This window comes from Sorex araneus, chromosome 1 (genome assembly GCF_027595985.1).
Source record: "Sorex araneus isolate mSorAra2 chromosome 1, mSorAra2.pri, whole genome shotgun sequence".
Lineage (NCBI taxonomy): Eukaryota > Metazoa > Chordata > Mammalia > Eulipotyphla > Soricidae > Sorex > Sorex araneus.
Window position 1 is genome coordinate 46004180 of NC_073302.1, and position 18345 is coordinate 46022524.

The window sequence follows — 18345 nt, forward strand, 5'->3', positions numbered from 1 at the left end:
AGTATGTGATGTTTCTGATATGTATTTCATATTACATTTTAAAATGAATCTATAAAATGCGATTCCAAATAATGGTACATAATTTTGCCCTAGAATCTGTAAAATATTTCTATTTTCACTGATTTGCAAAGCTGGTTAGAGGCTCTGGTTAGAGGTTTACAATCAGGCAGTGTCCTCTGACTGGAGGTAGGTCATGCTAAAGAAATTGGACCACCCAGATGGGATGCATGTTTTACTTAGGCAAGTTTAGCACAATGCTGTGAGTCAACATAAATCCATTAAGTTGTGCTTTGTTATATAAGCAAGTAAAATCCACAGTGTTTAATCATAAGATGTATATTTTATTAAAGTCACAGATGCCAAGCTCTTATAAAAAGAAGTGAAAAAGACAGTGGTGAAGAGTTTGGGACACTTTGGTGGTGGTTGAGGGAGCATTGTGCAGTGACTGTGTATCAATACCATGATTGTTAAACTAATGTAAATATGCTACCTAAATTACAGTCCCTTTTTAAAATTGAATCATCATGAGATACAGTTACAGAGCTTTCATGATTGAGTTTCAGTCATACAGTTATCAAACATACATCCCTCCACCAGTGCACATTTCCCACCACCAATGTCCTCAGTATCCCTCTGGTTGCCTGCACCCCACCTGACCCCCTGCCTCTATGGCAGACAATTTTCTTCTTACTCTTTCTCAATTTTGGGGCCTTGTGGTTTGCAATACAGATACTGAGAGGCCATCATTTTTGGTCCTTTACCGACTTTCAGCACACATCTCCCATTCTGAGAGATCCCTTCAACCATCATTGACTTAATGGTCCCTTCTCTATCCCAGTTGACTTCTCCCCAGCTCATGAGGCGGGCTTCCAACTGTGGAGCAATCTTCCTGGCTCTTGTCTCTACTGTCCTTGAGTGTTAGTCTCATATTATTTTATATGCCACAAATGAGGGCAGTCATTCTATGTTTGACCATCTCTTTCTTACTCATTTCACTTAGCTTGATAATCACCATGTCCATACACTTATAAGCAAATTTCATGACTTCATCTTTCCTAACAGCTGCATAGTATTCCATTGAATTATAATACCTTTTTAAGGTGGAAAAAATTCTGCAAAATCCTCCTTTTGCATATTTATAATTTAATGATTTTTTAGCAAGATATACATAAAGTACAAGCCATATATTTACCGTTTAGATTAAGAGAAAACATGTTCTCCTCCTGAAAGCATCCTTAAGTTTCAGCCCTTTCCCAGTCAGAAGGGAATTATTATCCTACTCTGTCACTAATGATTAGCTTTTCCTTTCTGCAGCTTTATATGGAGCTATAGTACAGAGAGTAGGGCATCTGCCTTGCATGTGGCCGACCCACGTTCCATACCCAGCATCCCATATGGTCACCTGAGCACTGCCAGGATAATTCCTGAATGCAGATCCAGGAGTAACCCCTGAGTGCTGCTGGGTGTGACCCAAAAAGCAAAAAAAAAAAAAAGGAATAATAAAGCATGTACTTTCTTCTGCTTATTATTATCTATAAGGTTCTTCAACCCTGTTGCAGGAATTATTTTTTATAGCTGTCTTATATTCTATTGCATGACATTATAGGCTGAACTTGATTCCCTCAAAATTCATTTGTTGAACTTTTAACCTTAAGTACCTTAGTAATTATGTTTTGAGATAAGGTCTTAAAGAAGAAATTTTGTTAAAATTAAGTTATTGGAATGGCTTTGAATTCAATATAATTGTTGTACTTAAAAGCTTACAATACTGGGGTTAAAAGACAGAACAGCTGACAAAGGCACTTGCCTTGCATGTGGCTGGAAAAGGCTTAATCCATGGCATCACATATAATCCCCCAAGTCCCTCTTAGTATGATACTTTAGCACTGAAGGAGTTGGACCTGGGTCAGTTGCATGCAAAGTAAGTACCCTTCTGCTATACTCTCTCATTTCATTTCTTCTGAAGATATGCAAAATCTAAGAAATTACCTTGATTGTGTTGATGTTCTCCAGAATAAACCAAAACTGGACTTTTTTCCAGTAACAACAACAAAAAAACAGAAGCACACACGTACACACACACACACACACACACACAATTCAAGATTCTGAGGTGGCCAACATGGAATGTCAGAACAGAAAATCCACATCAATGAAGCTATATTTGTGGTATTACTGTTGCCAAAGGCCTTTAAAAATATTATACTTCAATTTTTTTTACAGTAAGTTCATTCTTGGAATTACCTCAAGGATTTTCCAAATATTTCTATTGAAATAAGTATAACATGAATAAACTTTGATTATCTTGCTTTGTAATCTCTGAAAAGAAAATTATCTCAAATAGAGTGCATGGGTTTTAGAGTTAGGACACTCAACCTGGTAAGATATTTTTGTTTACAAGATGTGCTGCTTTAGACAAGTGAGCTAAATTCTTATTAACCTGTTTCCTGACCAGCAAAATGGAGAAGACAATTACCTATTGCACTTGATTCATATCTTTACAAATATGAAATAAGAGAGTATGGGGAAAGTACTTAGTCCAATTGAAAAAATTGACTTTAATTGAAAATAAAGCTATGGGCTTCATATTATGTGAAAAAGTCCTCAAAATAATGGTTCTCTGAGTTATCTTCTGTAATGATGAAAAGGGTCACAATAAAAATTGGAAATAAACTCTATGGAATAAAAAATAGTAACAAACATTGTGCTAGATACAATTCCAAGTATTTTCTACATTTAATAGAGCTTCACAATATCTTGGAGAGGTAAAGAAACTAAACTTTACTTACAAATAATGAGAGATTAAATGTATTTGCTCAGGACTATATATAAGTTGTTCAGAACAAAAATTAAAGCCAGGGTTGAACAACTTTAAAGTTCATACACTCAATTTCTCCTTTCTGCTGTAAAGCATTTAATTTTTTAAGAGGCCAATTGCTATACTGAAAAATATCCAGAAGGCATTTTAGTATCAGATAGCATTTCTATCTAGAAACAACACTCAGAGACACCACACATGGCCCGTCCAGGATACAAGCTCTTCCTCTGGAAAAAGGGGTTTACCTTTCACAGAAACGTTGAAAGGTTTTTCCACCATCCCAGCCACTGTGTTCACACTGCAGACCCAGACTCCCGAGTCAGGGGGCAGGATTCGGTCCATGGTGAATGTGGCCACCGAGAGGAGACCTGTATGATTAAAGTCTTTGGGCTGGAAGGGCGAATACAAAAAAAAATATCGCTTTTAGAGAGGCATAAACACAAAGGTCCACAACACTGACCCCATCTCATTGTTTCATAAGAAGTTTTCTAGGCGAGATTAAGAAGCTAAATGCACTACTGGTATAATCATTGGCTTGTTTCCCACACTATTGTAGTAGCCCTGAAAGTTTATATTGGATTGACGCCCTCGCAGATCCTGCTGTTATATTTGTGTTTGGGAGTGTAGGGTAAACACAAGCAAGGAGCTGAATTCCTTTCGAACTACTTATGTTAACATTTGTTCCCCTCCACTCTAACACAGAGATATATGGGTGAGAGGACAAAATGATTTCCTGAGGTTTTGAAGGGACTGTTGAATATGGTGTTATGGAAAAAGTTAGGACTCTGTACCCACATGGAACTGAGTTCACATGTGAAGTATGGACCCCTTTGGACTAATTCCTTAGTTACATTCACCTCATCAGTTCCGTTTCTACAAAAAGCTTTAAAAAGTTAATGCTAAATAAGCTTTATGAACCACCTGGTTGTTTTTTCCGAGATGATAGGCCTAACTTTTATCGACTTATGAGAAGATCAGCAAGATTCGGCAGCTGTCTACTAGCTTCTGCTAAGGTTGTTTCAGTGGAATCAGGGGTATCTGATGTGTGGATTCTTTTTGTTTTATTTTTGCTTTTGTGTGGGGGCCACACCCAGTGGTGTTCAGAGCTTATTCCTGTATCAGGAACCACTCCTGGCAGGGCTTGGGGGAGACCATCTGGGGTGCCAGGGATTGAACAACGGTCAATCACTTCCAAGCCAAACACCTACCCACTCTCCTACCGCTCTGCCCCCTGGTGTATGGATTCTACCTCTCCTGCCTCTGGGAGGTCACTCAACAATGTGTGCTGGTCAAGTTTGTTTTTATTTACCTTCAAGAGGAAAAAAAAATAGGATAACCATTTCAAATTATTTAGATATGGAGATACTCAACTTTCGGAGTGTCATTCATGAGGCACAGAAATTTCATGTGGTACATCTAGGATTATTAGGCTAGAGAAGGAAACATGCTGCAAATAAGCTTAGTCCTTCCTGGCAGAGAAGAACTGCTGAGATAGTGCCAGAACTGGCAGTGAACACCGGCACTCAGGGCAAGCCAAAGAAGCAATGGGACCTGAATTCAGTCAGCCCAAGATTTTCCATGGATCACGCTCTCTGACTTGAATAAGTGGAAACAGGTCTATCTGCAATCAAACGATCTGTGTTGGACTCTATACCCCTGTACTCCATTGACTGCTGCTCCAAACACAGCTTTTGACCTGTCATCAAAGCTCCAAAAGCTGGTTGCTTCTGGAAAGCAGTATATGAATTTCCTGCTGATTCATGGCTCACACCCTTTTGTGGCCACTGAGCCAACTCACTCTTTCCTATCTACACCAGAGAGCTGTTAGGCACTTCTGTATGGGCCTAATGTGGAGAATCTTACATAGGCTGACACAAACTTTTTATGACACACAATCTAACAATTCTGAGCCATCCTTGGCACTCAGTTCCTTTACTTCTGTTGTGATAGTTTATTTTCCACCTTGCACTGCAGTAGTAGTTGATGCAGGGAAAGACAGTTGAGGCTACAAGAAGTCTGCTTTGACTTTTCTGGAAAATGACATGTTGAGATGCATACCCCTGACACAGAGATGCAATTCCAGGGGAGAGTCTAGCTTTTCATGGGCTAATTATTCCACTGAAAGTATCTAATGATGCGAGGAGAACAGATAATAAATAAACCTTACATGGAGCACTGTTCCATCTGGCTTTACCAGGGTCATTTCTTCATTAGTAGGTAGAGGCCAACCAGATGCTTTGCAAATGGGATTAAATTTACCACTGTTTACTTCTATGTGGCCTGGCAAATCTTCTATTTTTGGAGTTATCCTTGGAGTGCCTGTATGGGTAAAACAAGACTGTGAAAGCAAATCTTTAGCAGAGCAGTAAAAGTAGTAAGAAAAATAGATGTCATTGAGTAAGCCACGTATTAAACAAGTACTTTACAAATGTATGGTCTTATCTTTATATAACAAACATAAGAAATGGGTGCTATAGTGGGACCCGTTCTGTAGATGAAAAAAATAAGGCTCAGAGCCACATTTGAGCTCAAATGTTGGAGACCAATATCCCACCCTTAACCCTACTGCTGTGCTCTCTTGATGGACCTAGGACACATCACCACATCTCCCATGACCTTGGGTTCAGTCTCACTAGATTTTAAAGAAAATTATTGTCCAGGGCTAGAAAGAGAGTACAGCAGGTACTCTTGCCTTGCACACAGCTGACCCAGGTTTGATCTCTGAAATCCCAAATGGTCTCCTGAGCACTGCCAGGAGCAATTTCTGAGTGTAGGACCAGAAGTTACCCTTGAACATTGCTAGGTGTGGCCCCCAAACAAACAAACAAACAAAAAAGAAAGAATAGAAAGAAAAAAATATTTCCCAAATATAGGCCAAAAATTTTATCTTTACACTCAACATAAATATAAAACCACTAAGATATTGCTGATAAATATAATCCTGTGTTTATGTAAGAGAGATGACTCATTGTCATTTATGGGTAACAAGGAATACAAAATAAATTATTGTGGGCCTGCTATGGTGCGCAGACGAGGGTTGGTTAGGAAATTGGAGACAATGGTGGACGGAAGGTGACAGTGGTGATGGGATAAGTGTTGGGATATTGAATGCCTGTAACAAATCATCATGAGCAGCTTCATAAGTCATGTTGTTTAAATAAAATGTAGGGGAAAAAAGAGATGGCTCATTGATTAGGAAGTCTGCAAGTGATGGGTGATTAAAATGATTAAAAAGAATACATATATAGGAAAATACTGGAATACATATATAGGAAAATACATATAACGAAAAATACTGAACTCAGGACCTCACACATCTAATATACATACACACACACACACACACACACACATATATATATATATATATATATATATACATACATACATTCATCTTGGGATTTTTGTGATTTTTCCATACTGTCAATAATAGGACTTCATGGAACAATATTCTAACACCAATGCCCCCTCAACCCAGAGTGTCCACTTCCCTCCACTATTGTCTCAGGGTCCCCTCCCAACTACCTGCTGCGTCCCTCTTCTTGGTAAGCTCAGTTCTATAGCCAGTTCTTATTTTTTGTTGTCTTTGACCATTTGTTATTGCCAAACGATGTTTCTCTAGAGAGATATTCTGGTATCTGTAGCTCTTTTCTGATTGACTTCACTAAACATAATACCCTCCAGTTCTATCCATATTAAAGCTTTTTTCTTTTTCTTCCTTTCTTATTTTTTGTTTTAGATTGTTGCCTGGTGGTGTTCAGGGCTTCCTCCTGCACTCAGGGGTCACACCTGGCATGGTCGAGGAGCCATAAGGAGTGCCACGGAGGATCAAACCCAGGTCGGCCCCGTCTAAGGCAAACATCCTACCTGCTATACTATCACCCCAGACCCATATTAAAGTTGTTCCTTTAGCTAAGAGTATCATGAATTAGATTTAGTCTGTGAATCAGAGTTTTTTTCCCCCCAGAATAGTTTTTGAACTATCACTTTACAAGTTTTATTGTGTTTAATCCTTCTTTCTTTATATACACATAACAATATCCTTTGTTCAAAGGCCCGTTCAAAGTCATTCTTTCCCCCTTTGAACCAGGGACAAAGGCTGGTCGTTGAAGAAAGCAGAAGAGGTAGGCAGGGCTTCCAAGTGACCAGCCATCATTTACTATGTTACAAAAGAGCACATAGTTTATTATCAGTGGAAAGGAAAATGGAAATAAATATGAGGTTCTATAGCAAAGAATTCAAATGTTGTCAATGAGGACTTGAGATATAATCTCCCTGGCTTCTAAATGGAAACAGAAGGGCTTGAGGGTCTTAGGCTGCTGGGACAAGAATTATAGCAGCAAAGCTTGGTGTGAACATGCTGACCATAGCCTTGGCTACAGTGTTACCTTGCTTTACCTTCTTTCTCACACTGAAGCCCTTGCCGTCTTGGAGAGCAGAGACATCCTTGGAAGCGATCGCACAGCTCCCCATTGGTGCACCTGCACTGAAGTTTGCAGTCTGGGCCATAATAACCAGGCTGGCATGCTGTAACGAAGACATAGCAACCAGTATTAACACAAGGAAAGAGAGAAAACGAAGGCTCCAAGTGACTAGCTTTCTTTTCTTTCCAAGCTATCAACCTCGTTAATTCATATGTTGTAGTGTATGACTTATATGCATTATTTATTTGGATTACTAGAAACTAAAAAGGTTGAAGAATTCTACTTCCGGGAGAGGTGAATAATCTTCCTTAGGACAATCTTGTCAGGGATAAGATTCAGTTACAGGACTGTAACTGAAACTGAAAAATACTACCTGAAAGTACTTAAAAGTGGTAAGAAACAGGCAGAGTCTTAGGGAAACCTTGAACTTGAAAGTTGGGAATGATATGTTTCCCATTTTTCAGTCTTTAGTCTAATGGATGAGTGCCATAGATAATATATTGGGAAGCAAAAATGCAAATCCTATAAGCTGAAGAATCAAAGGACAGTGAAAAAACAACCAGAGATGTTAGAAAGTGAGAGGAAAATATGAAGAAAAGGTAAGATAGAGACACCCCCAAATACTTGGCTGGATCCTAAACTATACACTCTGAGAACAGACTGAAAACAGTGTAGTTACAGATAAAAACTCTCAACTGGGTTTGAGCTAAAGCCAAAGAGTCTGAGTTTTTAGTTTGAGTCCTGCCAAGTAAATTTCCTGATAAAATACAGCATTAAAGTCAACATTCCTCAAAGGAATATATCATACTCGAAAGTCTCCACCAAGTAACACTCACAATATTTGAGATAGAATCTTAAATTACTCAAGAAGTGGAGAACTATGAACCATTCTCAAGAGAAAAGAATGTCAACAGAAACTAACCTTGACGACCTAAATGCTGGAAGTTGCAGACAAGAATTTTGAAATGGCAATAACTATGTTTGGTGAAATAAAGAAAAATGTACCCACAATAAATAAAACTGATAAATCTCAGCAGATGAAAACAAAGTATAAAAATTAACCCAAAAGATCCTCTTGAATTAAAAACATGAAATAACATTTTCACTATATGTACTTAGCATTATCAAAGAGATCAAGGAAGAGTTAATGAACTTGAAGCTAGAGCGTTAGATATTCAGTCTGAAGAACAGAATAAAGGAAATGTTGAGGGGTGGTGGGTGATTCAAGCTTTTTAGGAATCCATGACAAAAATCAAAAGATTTCACATACAAAGTAGGAGGTCCAAGGAAGGAATTTGAGAGAAAACTGAAGTATTTCAATACATAAAGTTTTAGTGATTTCTTGAGTCAGACATGCACTGGGATGAGTTAATAATATGTATCTTTGTAAATATGGATCTAGAGACAGAGTCATCATAAAACTAATAAAGCTTTTATTATATCCCCCTCAAATATATGTGCCTTTTTTTGGATACTACTACTGTATTCGCATACGTACGTACATTAAAAAAATAAAATCCAAAAAAAAAATCTGTATGGGGCTGGAGAGATCAATGGGCTGAGGATATGCTTAGATTGCATGAAGACTGGCTTACATCCCGGCACCTCATGGTCTCCGGGAACTGACCGGAGTTATCTCAAGCACAGGGAAGTAGATCCTGAACACTGCTTGGTGTGAATCCACATTTTACTTTAATATGTATATTGCTGTGGCCAGGTGAAACTTCTACATTTTGTGGATCTCTCAGTTATAGGAGGCAATATTTAGAGGGACCAGACTGAGGTTTTGCAGGTAGCTGAAACTCATTTCTTCACTGATCTTTTGTGCTCTCTTACTCAGAGAGGAGCTCTTCCAGTATGGTAGCCGCTCTCTATGTGTAGTCCTGGTGTGTATAATACGACTGGTCCAAACTGAAATGTTAAAGTCTTAATACTAATAAAAAGGAATGTAAAACATTTCTATGAGTACTCTATTACATATTGAAATGATTTTGGGGGGGGAGGGAGCAGGGTTTGGGTCACACTCAGCAGTGCTCAGGATTTACACCTGGCTCTTTAAGTAAGGGTCACTCCTGGTAGAACTCTGGGGACCAGAGGTGGTGCCAAGGTTGGCTACATGTGAATCAAGTGCCTTACCTGCTGTCCTATCTCTGTGATCTCAATAATATTTTTGACAGGGTGGGCTTATCAAAATATTAAAATTATTTTACCATACCTGTTTCTTTTCTCATTTTTAATGTGATCACTGGCAAATTTTTAATTTCATCTGTAGATAACATATTTCTGCTCTAGAGCATTGCTGTCTGGGGACCACATCACTGCAACCAATAGTCTAAATGTGAAAAAAAGCTGAATTTTTCCTTGTGACTATATCCTTGTGAAGGATATATTAGGAAGTCTTTACACTCTGGAAAATTCACCATGTTAATATTCATTATCCAGAGTCTGACAAAAATGGTTTCATATTCAAGTCAAGCTACCATGTGACAGTAAGATGTGAAACACAAAACAGAAAGGAGATAGGGAATTTATCAAGGAGCCTTGCCAAACAGGAAAGTATAATTTAGGGAGGAAAGAAGGAATCTTTGGGTAGTTACCGTTGTCTGAATAAGGTCCAGAAATGATAAGTACTTAATTGCATCAGTTTTTAACTTTAATATTTTTACTGAACCTAACAAAATACCACTGATATTTTTGACCCGCTATGAAAAAAAAATCAAAACCAAATCTCTCATATCTTTCCAATACAAAAATGTGATGTGAAAAACAATAGTGCCAACAAGATCTGAGAGTTTAGAATCACATTATATCACACCTCAACCAAGGCCTACAGGATTATCATTGTGCTTTTAAGACACCCAGGTCTGGGGCTGGAGCGATAGCACAGAGGGTAGGGAATTTGCCTTGCATGTGGCCGACCCGGGTTCGATTCCCAGCATCCCATATGGTCCCCCGACCATCACCAGGAGTAATTTCTGAGTGCAGAGCCAGGAGTAACCACTGAGCATCACCGGGTGTGACCCAAAAATCGCAAAAAAAAAGAAAAAAAATAGAAAAAAAAAAGATGCCTAGGTCTGGCCAGAGAGACAGTACAGGGTTCAGGTGTTTGCCTTGCTGATTGAATCCCCAGCAGCACATATTGTTCCCCAAGCCCTGGGAGAGGTGATTAATTAGCACAGATCCAACATAGCTGGTTTTACCTGCACACTGACCCCCGCCTGCCGCCACCGTGCCCCACTCCAGTCTCCCCACTCCCAAAAGATAGGCAGATAGAAGTGCTTTCTATAAGGTCCAGACTATTCATGTGAAAGTATAACTTGCTTTGTAGAGAAACACCTATGATTCAAAATCCTGTAGCTGGGGCTGGAGCGATAGCACAGCAGGTAGAGCGTTTGCCTTGCATGTGGCAGACCTGAGTTCAATTCCCAGCATCCCATCTGGTCCCCTGAACACCACCAAGAGTAATTCCTGAGTGCAGAGCCAGAAGTAACCCCTGTGCAGTGCCGGGTGTGACTCAAAAAGCAAAAAAACAAACAAACAACAACAAAAACAACCCCAAACCCTATAGTTTAGCAAAGGTAGCTGAGTCATCTCGGTAGGGCCTACACCAGGATTTCCAGCAAACTGATGTTGGGCCAGCAATTAGAATGCTTTTTTTTTTTACCTTCTCTGGAGTAATTGGTGCATACCTTCATTGCACTGCAGACCCTTCCAGCCTGTGGCACAAGAACACCCATAAGGATCTGGGAGACAGAACACGTAGGACTTGCATCCCTCGGGTCCACTACATCTTTCTTTACAAGTTCTGCCAAATGTGTGCAGCTCACAAGCTTTAGGGGAGAAAAAGATTATTTAGAGTCAAATATGCAAACACTTGAAAGGCATTATCTTCCTCCAAAGCATCTCTTCTTCATCAGGGAACACAGAAAATAAACCAGTCTCAGCTGTAGCACAGGCAGGGCGATTACACTTCCACAGTCCTTTTGACAAATAATGAAACTTTCTCAGGGAGAATATTTGGGCCACCAATCTAGCTGTGAGAGCTGTACACTGCACAGATACAGGGATTGGCATTAGCATCAGAAACATCATAGTTTTCTTATTTTGCAGTATTTGACAGTAAAGAGACTTCAACGAATGGTAGCTTTTTCTCACTCTATTACCCTGTAGCCTGGCAGAGACTCTCTGGCTCTCGTCCATTTCCATCTGTACCTAAAGCCAAAATTCTAGATCCAGCTAATGGTAATGTTTTCAATTCTCAGGTTACCAGTTAAGTACTTCTGACTTACCCTTCTCACATGTCCTTCCCATAAACCCAGGAGGGCAGATGCATTCTCCAGTATCTTCATGGCAGACACCATTGTTCATACAAACAGTACAGACACGGTTGCATTCAGGTCCCCACTTCTGAGCTTCACATCCTTTCATTAAGGAAAACAGAGCTAAGGTGAGTAGAGCACAGTTCCTCAACAACCTTCATCAAACACCTGCTATGTGTCAGTCCATTTAGTGAACTTTGGTAGTTAGAATACCATCTCTGCTCTCTATAAGCTAAGTTGCTTCATACAGAAAACAGACGTGTGAGCAGGAAACAATGATAGAAACACACAGAAAGGAATATCTAACCCTGATTTGGAGATGGAAGGGAACGTAGAGGAAAGTACCTCCAAGAAGGAGACACGTGCACTGAAGCCGCAACTCCACCTCACAGCAAAGGTGTTAAGTCTGCAGAATGTAATCAGGCAGAGGAGGGAAGTATAACATCTTCAAAGAGCTTTCAATGCAACTGCAGCTGAGAGCCATGGTGTTCAATGCGTATTCCCTGAATAGCAGCATCTCTGTTACCTGAGTGCTTTGATTAAAATGCAAGTATCGGGCCAGAGTGATAGCACAGCAGCGAGGATGTTTGCCTTGCAAGTGGCCGACCCAGGTTCAATCCCTGGTATCCGATATGGTCCTCCAAGCACTGCCAGGAGTAAGTCCTGAGTGCAGAGCTAGGAATAACCCCTAAGCATGAGCATTGCCGGGTGTTGCCCAAAAAGACTAAGTTAATTAATTAATAAAATACAAGTCTCAAACTCCTCATTCAAGAGAATGAGAAGCTCCAGAGATCGTCTAGCCACTTGTTAACAAGTCTTCTCTATGATTCTGATAAATGTCAGTTTGGGAACCTCTCTGTTCTATGTATGTATTGGTTGGATATGATACAGAGAATTAAAATTTTAAAAAAGACACCGTTTTCCTTGGCCTTTCCGTCTTTCACCACCTCTCTTCCCCATAATAAAAGAAAATAAAATTAAAGGAAAGCAGGAATGATCAAGTTCTACCTATTTGTCAAGTGAAAGCATATAAGCAGTGAAACAAATGATTAAAATCTAAAGCGCAAAAATAATAAATGCTTCTAGGGGCTGGAGCAATAGCACAGCGGGTAGGGCATTTGCCTTGCATGCAGCCGACCCGGGTTCTAATCCCAGCATCCCATATGGTCCCCTGAGCACCGCCAGGGGTAATTCCTGAGTGAAGAGCCAGGAGTAACCCCTGTGTATCGCTGGGTGTGACCTAAAAACCAAAATAATAATAATAATAATAATAATAATAATAATAATAATAATAAATGCTTCTAGATTTATATTTCCTGCCTATTTTTTTCTGACAACTTGAATATGTTTGATTGTTAATTAAGTTCAAGGATACCTTCTAATATAAGAAAAACCCAGGGGATGGCTATAGTCAAGAATTTAGGTTTTTATATGAAAGGAACTAGTGTATTGCTTTCATGCTGGGAAATTTGGGTCTGTGCCTACAGCTGATGTAACCTTATAATTTCTTTGGCAAGAAATGCCTGGTTATCAGTATTTTCTCTGAATTAATCTGAAAGACTGTCAACATAGACCCTTTCTTCCATTTGATAGATAAAGACTTCCATTTGATAGATAAAGCAACAAAATATCTAAAACTTCATATTTAACCTCCCTCCTTATATAAAGAGAAATGCTTTTGCATAGTTACAAATTTCTTAAAATCTTCTTTGCTTATGTTAAAACTAGCAGTGCAACTTGGACATACAAATGGAATTCCTATTACATTTAACTGTGTCTTAGCCTTAGTTTAATCTGTAGACCTGGTCTAGCTTCACTCATAATCCTGGAAAGGAGGAACAAATAAAACATTGGGGGATGATAGGATTGATTTCTTAGGAGTACAAAAGTCAGGAAAAGAGTTTTCCAATGAGTAACAATGTGCAGTTAAGCTTCGGTTGTTTTCTTAAAATCTTTTGGTTTTATATTTTAAGAAACTAAACATTTGTAGACTGGAGAGTCAGTAGGGTGGGTAAGGCACTTGCCTTGCAGTGACTGACTGGAGAATCAGCACTGGTGGAGGGATGGGTGCTCAATCATTGTATGACTATAATGTAATCATGAAAGTTTGTAAGTCTATAACTGTATCTCATGGTGATTCAATAAAAAAGGAAAAAATGTGAGGTCCTATGCCTATGTTGTATCACATTGATCTGCATACTTATAGTGCATTAATTAGTTTAAAGGTTGACATAACATATATCAGGACAATTTGATTTCTTATCCTGGGAATTCAAGTTTTCAAGGTGAAAGCCAGGGAGATATATCAAAGGATTAGAGCATATGTTTATCACACATGAGGCCCCAAGTTTGATCCCAGGCACTGCATGCCAGCTCTTACCACAAGCGCTATATATTATGACCATGATGGTTCCCAGGTCCACCGGGCCTGAACAGCACCATATTGCCAAGTCAAATCCTGAACCATCAGCCCCACACACCCAGTCTGAGTATTGCTAGGAACAGCCGCAGCCCCTGAGCATGGCTTGGGATCCCACCTCACCCCCCAAAATAGATTTGGAAGTGAAAATAGAAGATATCAGTTTCTTATTAGCCATTCTGTCATTTTTTTCCCTAGCATCATTTTTGTCTTTCCAGTTAATCCCCAGATTGTACTTAAGTAGTTAGAGTTAGTATCTGTTACTTGACATTAAAAATCCTAATAGCTGCACCACCAAGACGGTGGCCTCTCCATCACTTACTCCGCACAATCAGCCTGGTGAAAGCCGAGGTGAAGAGGTTTCCTCCTATGTACCTGGCTGAGTACACTCCGGCATCTTGGGGCTGAGCATGAGGAAGGTGAACTTCTAAAATGTCAGGGACTTCATGCCGGGGCACCGAATGAATGAAGGAACCTGGTATGAGAACAATGAAGAACAATAGGTCATATTCCAAAACTCCCACTTCCTTGACTGTTTCACTACGTCACTAGCTTTCCTTGGCATAATATGGAAAATGTGTTCTAGAATATTGTTTGTGGGAGAAGGATAAAAAATAACTGAGCTTTTCAGTGTTCTTCCATTCGGTCAAGAAAATTAAGTGGTGGAAGATAAAGTCTATGGTATCTACCACCCAACATATAAACATGAAGGTTCTTAACTTCTGCAGTGGAAGGTGAATATAGAAGGGCAGTCAAGGTCAATTGAAAAATGTCACAAACCTCTCTCTGCCAACTAATATACTAATCAGGAGATACTTAGAATTACTACTCATCTCTGGAAGTGCAGTCAAACCAGAGTTCAGAATAATTCCCATCAACATTTCGGGAAACTACCGCCAGGTGATGTTGAGCCATAATTGGAGCAAGACAGATTTGTCTTCCAGAGTTAGATCACCAGCACCTCCACACTGATCCCCTTAGAAATATTGCCAGTTGTCTTCTTATGTTTACATTGATAATTTCTTTATTCTTGAGATCCAGGTAACATTTCACCTAGCCGGAAATATTCGAGACCTCATCCATCCCATTGTCAATGTATATTTGTAAATTACTTAATAATGTTATGCTCAATGATGTATTGTATATAAAAAACAGTAATATGAATAGTTTGTGTCATATGACCTAGGAGTATGGCAGGTAACACCATGCAGGTTTACATAATTACACTCTAATACATAGGACCAACTGATAAATTCACTGAACAACACAATTATTTCTAATAATGTATTCCCATCATTAAGGCGTGACTGTGCAGTAGATATATATCTATATATGGGTGTGGGTCTCCAGTTTAATTTAATTTAATTGGGTAGCAACATCGTCTTGAGTGTTGTTAGGAACAGCTTGTATTAACAACATTAATACATTGTCTAGAGGACTTCGGTCATAGAATTTGATTAGCTCACATCATAGCAATTTTCAAACATCAGCCCCCAAAACTACAATAGGATAATGGGATAATTACCCCAATGTTTTGTGCTAGCAGACACCCAACACCATGGTAATGAAGAAAACAAAGCACACGCTCACCATTTTTATAAATCACTGCATCTTCTTCTCTCATCAAGACCTTTTTGAAAGATATGTTCACATTATCTCCCCTGTCCACCGTCATAGTTAAAGTAGCTGGTAGGAAGGAAGCTTTTAAAAGAGAGAAAACAAATATTAAAAATGAAGTCACACATTTTCTCCAGGAACAGCCAAACTTTGAACTTCAGAAGATAAGGGCTGACATTTTCCAGGATTCAGGTGATTTTTATGATATAAAAGAACAATGAAAATAAATGGGATTTTAACTTTCTTTAAAATACATACTTAAAAAATACTAATAAAAAGAGTACAAATATATAACTGATATATCTACACACATTTTCTATGCAACTAATTAAGATATGAGGGTCCTTTTACTTAATATTTATTATCAAACTAAGTCCTGATACTTAGTTATAAATGGTGTCATCTATAAATATGTCATCTTTCTTCAATCCTGCCAAATTTACTAGATGTGGAAAAGAAAATTAATGACGAGATATTTGCCAAATGACTTTTTCTTTAGTACTTTAGGGTGTTGTTGCTCCATATAATTGAAATTGTTTTAAATGCCACAGGTTTTCTCAAATAGAATAAGAACAACACTGAACTATTCTGTTCTTATTATAAAATTAGAATATCAGAGAATAATGAAAGATGGAATCCAATATTTTATCTTCAACCCTTTAATGATCTATACATGAACTGACATATTCAAAGTACTAAATAGTGCTGTGTGTTAACTAGAGAAGTTACTGTATATTTTGCTTATAAAAATCTCTGGAAACTTGTCTTTGTCATTTTGAGACACAGTACTGTCTGAGTGCTTTGGTTTATTGGACAAGATTATATGAAAAAAAATCTTCTAATGTTTCCCAACCACAACAGTCTGAATTTCTTTCTTTTACTTCTTACTCTGCGGAGTTACAACTACAAGAATAAGGGCTAATATATTTAAGCCTTATTAAATTAAGAAAAAATTCAAAATGTAAGGATCACCACTGAAAGAAGAGGACGATGATATATAGAGAGGTCAGGAAATTAAATTAAGGGGGCACAGCAATAGTACAATGATTAGGATGCTTGCCTTTAACACAGGTGACTCAGGTTTGATTCTTGGCACCCCATATGGTCCCCTGAGCACCACTAGGAGTGATCTTGAGCATAGAGTTAGGAGTAAGTCCTGAGCACTACCAGGTGTGGCCCCAAAATGAAACAATAAGATAATAACAAACAGAATAAGATGGCAGATATTATGCCAAATATATGATAAATGTTAAAGAAGTCCAGAATGATATGTATATGAAATTAATACATACATATTTACATACTCTTTCATAAACTACACAGCTTGTGAGAACTGAATATACCACTAGCCCCAACATGTTAAACATAGTGATACATGAGACTGAATATAACCAGGTGGAAAAACACAAACCAGACTAATATTAACTGAAAGAAAGTATTGTAATATTTATACTGGAAAAAATTTTTAAAGCCCCGCCTCCAATTTTAGACAAATGATACAACAATCCTGATCTTGTACAAATGTGCATGACAATACTAGTTCAAAGCAAATGAAATAAAAGCTGACAGAATGAAAGGAAGAGATGGACAAATTCACAAAGCACGGTGGAAACTTTTGAAACTCGTTATTTAAACAGATCAAAATGACTAATGAAAATATAAATTGGGATTCTGTAATTAAAAAAAATCTGTTGGCTATTCAAGTATTTGTATTTTTAAACATAGTGCTTACATATTCAACCACAAAATCCATTCACTTGAACAATGAAGGATCAATATCCTGCAGAGTAAATTCTCTATTCAGAATTCATCTATATTAATTAGAAATTAATAGCAGGAGACCTTATATCCTAAATCCCTTAGTGTTTTCTCTGAGAACCAAGCCTGAGAATAAGAGAAATTCCTGCTGAAGATCTCAGAATAGCTGTGCCAGTTTCTGTGCTTTCCTGCTTATCTGCAGCTTTTGTGGGCTTTTTTTTTTTTTTTTTTTTTTTGCTTTTTGGGTCACACCCGGCACTGCACAGGGGTTACTCCTGGCTCTGCACTCAGGAATTACTCCTGGCTGTGCTCAGGGAACCATATGGGATGCTGGGAATCGAACCCAGGTTGTCCACGTGCAAGGCAATCAGCCTACCCGCTGTGCTATCGCTCCAGCCCCTTACCTGTGGCTTTTGGACAGAAGGTTCGAGAGAGGCTGAGCAGGTGCTGTATTCAGCTTAGAAAGATACCTCTGAAGGCAAAAGATGCTTCTAAACCACACTCAGTGGTCCCTGGGCTTTATGTTTGTCTGCCTGTCCTCTGTACCCATCCTGGACTCAGCACAGCTGCCTATGTGCAGTAACATGGGAGCAAGCCCAGAGGAAGAATAGTGTCAAGTCAAAGGGTTCTGTGGGTGCTGGGTTAACAGTCCTGGCATTTAGGCACTTAAAACTGGATATTTGTGCAAGCTTCTTCACCTGCACACAGCTCAGCTTCCTCAACTACAAGAAAAAGTATCCTGAAAAATTTATTAAAAATACTAAATGATGATTGCCAAAACCCCTGACAACTAGTAGAGGTTAGCCTTTTCCCTAAAAATAAACAAAAAAGGGTCTAGTATGCAGGGGCCACATGCAGAAACCATTGGAGATTGGTGTAAGAGATTCTGGGGGTCTGACTTAGCAATCCTAAGGTGCCCAGCTCTTATACCCTATAATATGCTCCTGGGCTACTGTGAGAATTTTTTCTGACCATTTCATACTGTTCCTT

At 38.8% G+C, this 18345-nt stretch overlaps 1 protein-coding gene across 2 annotated transcripts in view; it reads right to left on the reverse strand.

The window, feature by feature from the left end:
• TEK (TEK receptor tyrosine kinase) overlaps positions 1-18345 on the reverse strand; it is a 106166-nt gene that overhangs the window by 38698 nt on the left and 49123 nt on the right. For both annotated transcript variants that reach the window (XM_004600369.3, XM_055135700.1), the window contains exons 3-9: positions 15571-15681; positions 14303-14455; positions 11532-11663; positions 10932-11072; positions 7217-7345; positions 4986-5137; positions 3064-3208 (exon numbers count right to left, since the gene is read on the reverse strand). In XM_004600369.3, coding sequence (XP_004600426.1) covers positions 3064-3208; positions 4986-5137; positions 7217-7345; positions 10932-11072; positions 11532-11663; positions 14303-14455; positions 15571-15681 — 963 coding nt within the window. The remainder of the gene's footprint in view (positions 1-3063; positions 3209-4985; positions 5138-7216; positions 7346-10931; positions 11073-11531; positions 11664-14302; positions 14456-15570; positions 15682-18345) is intronic.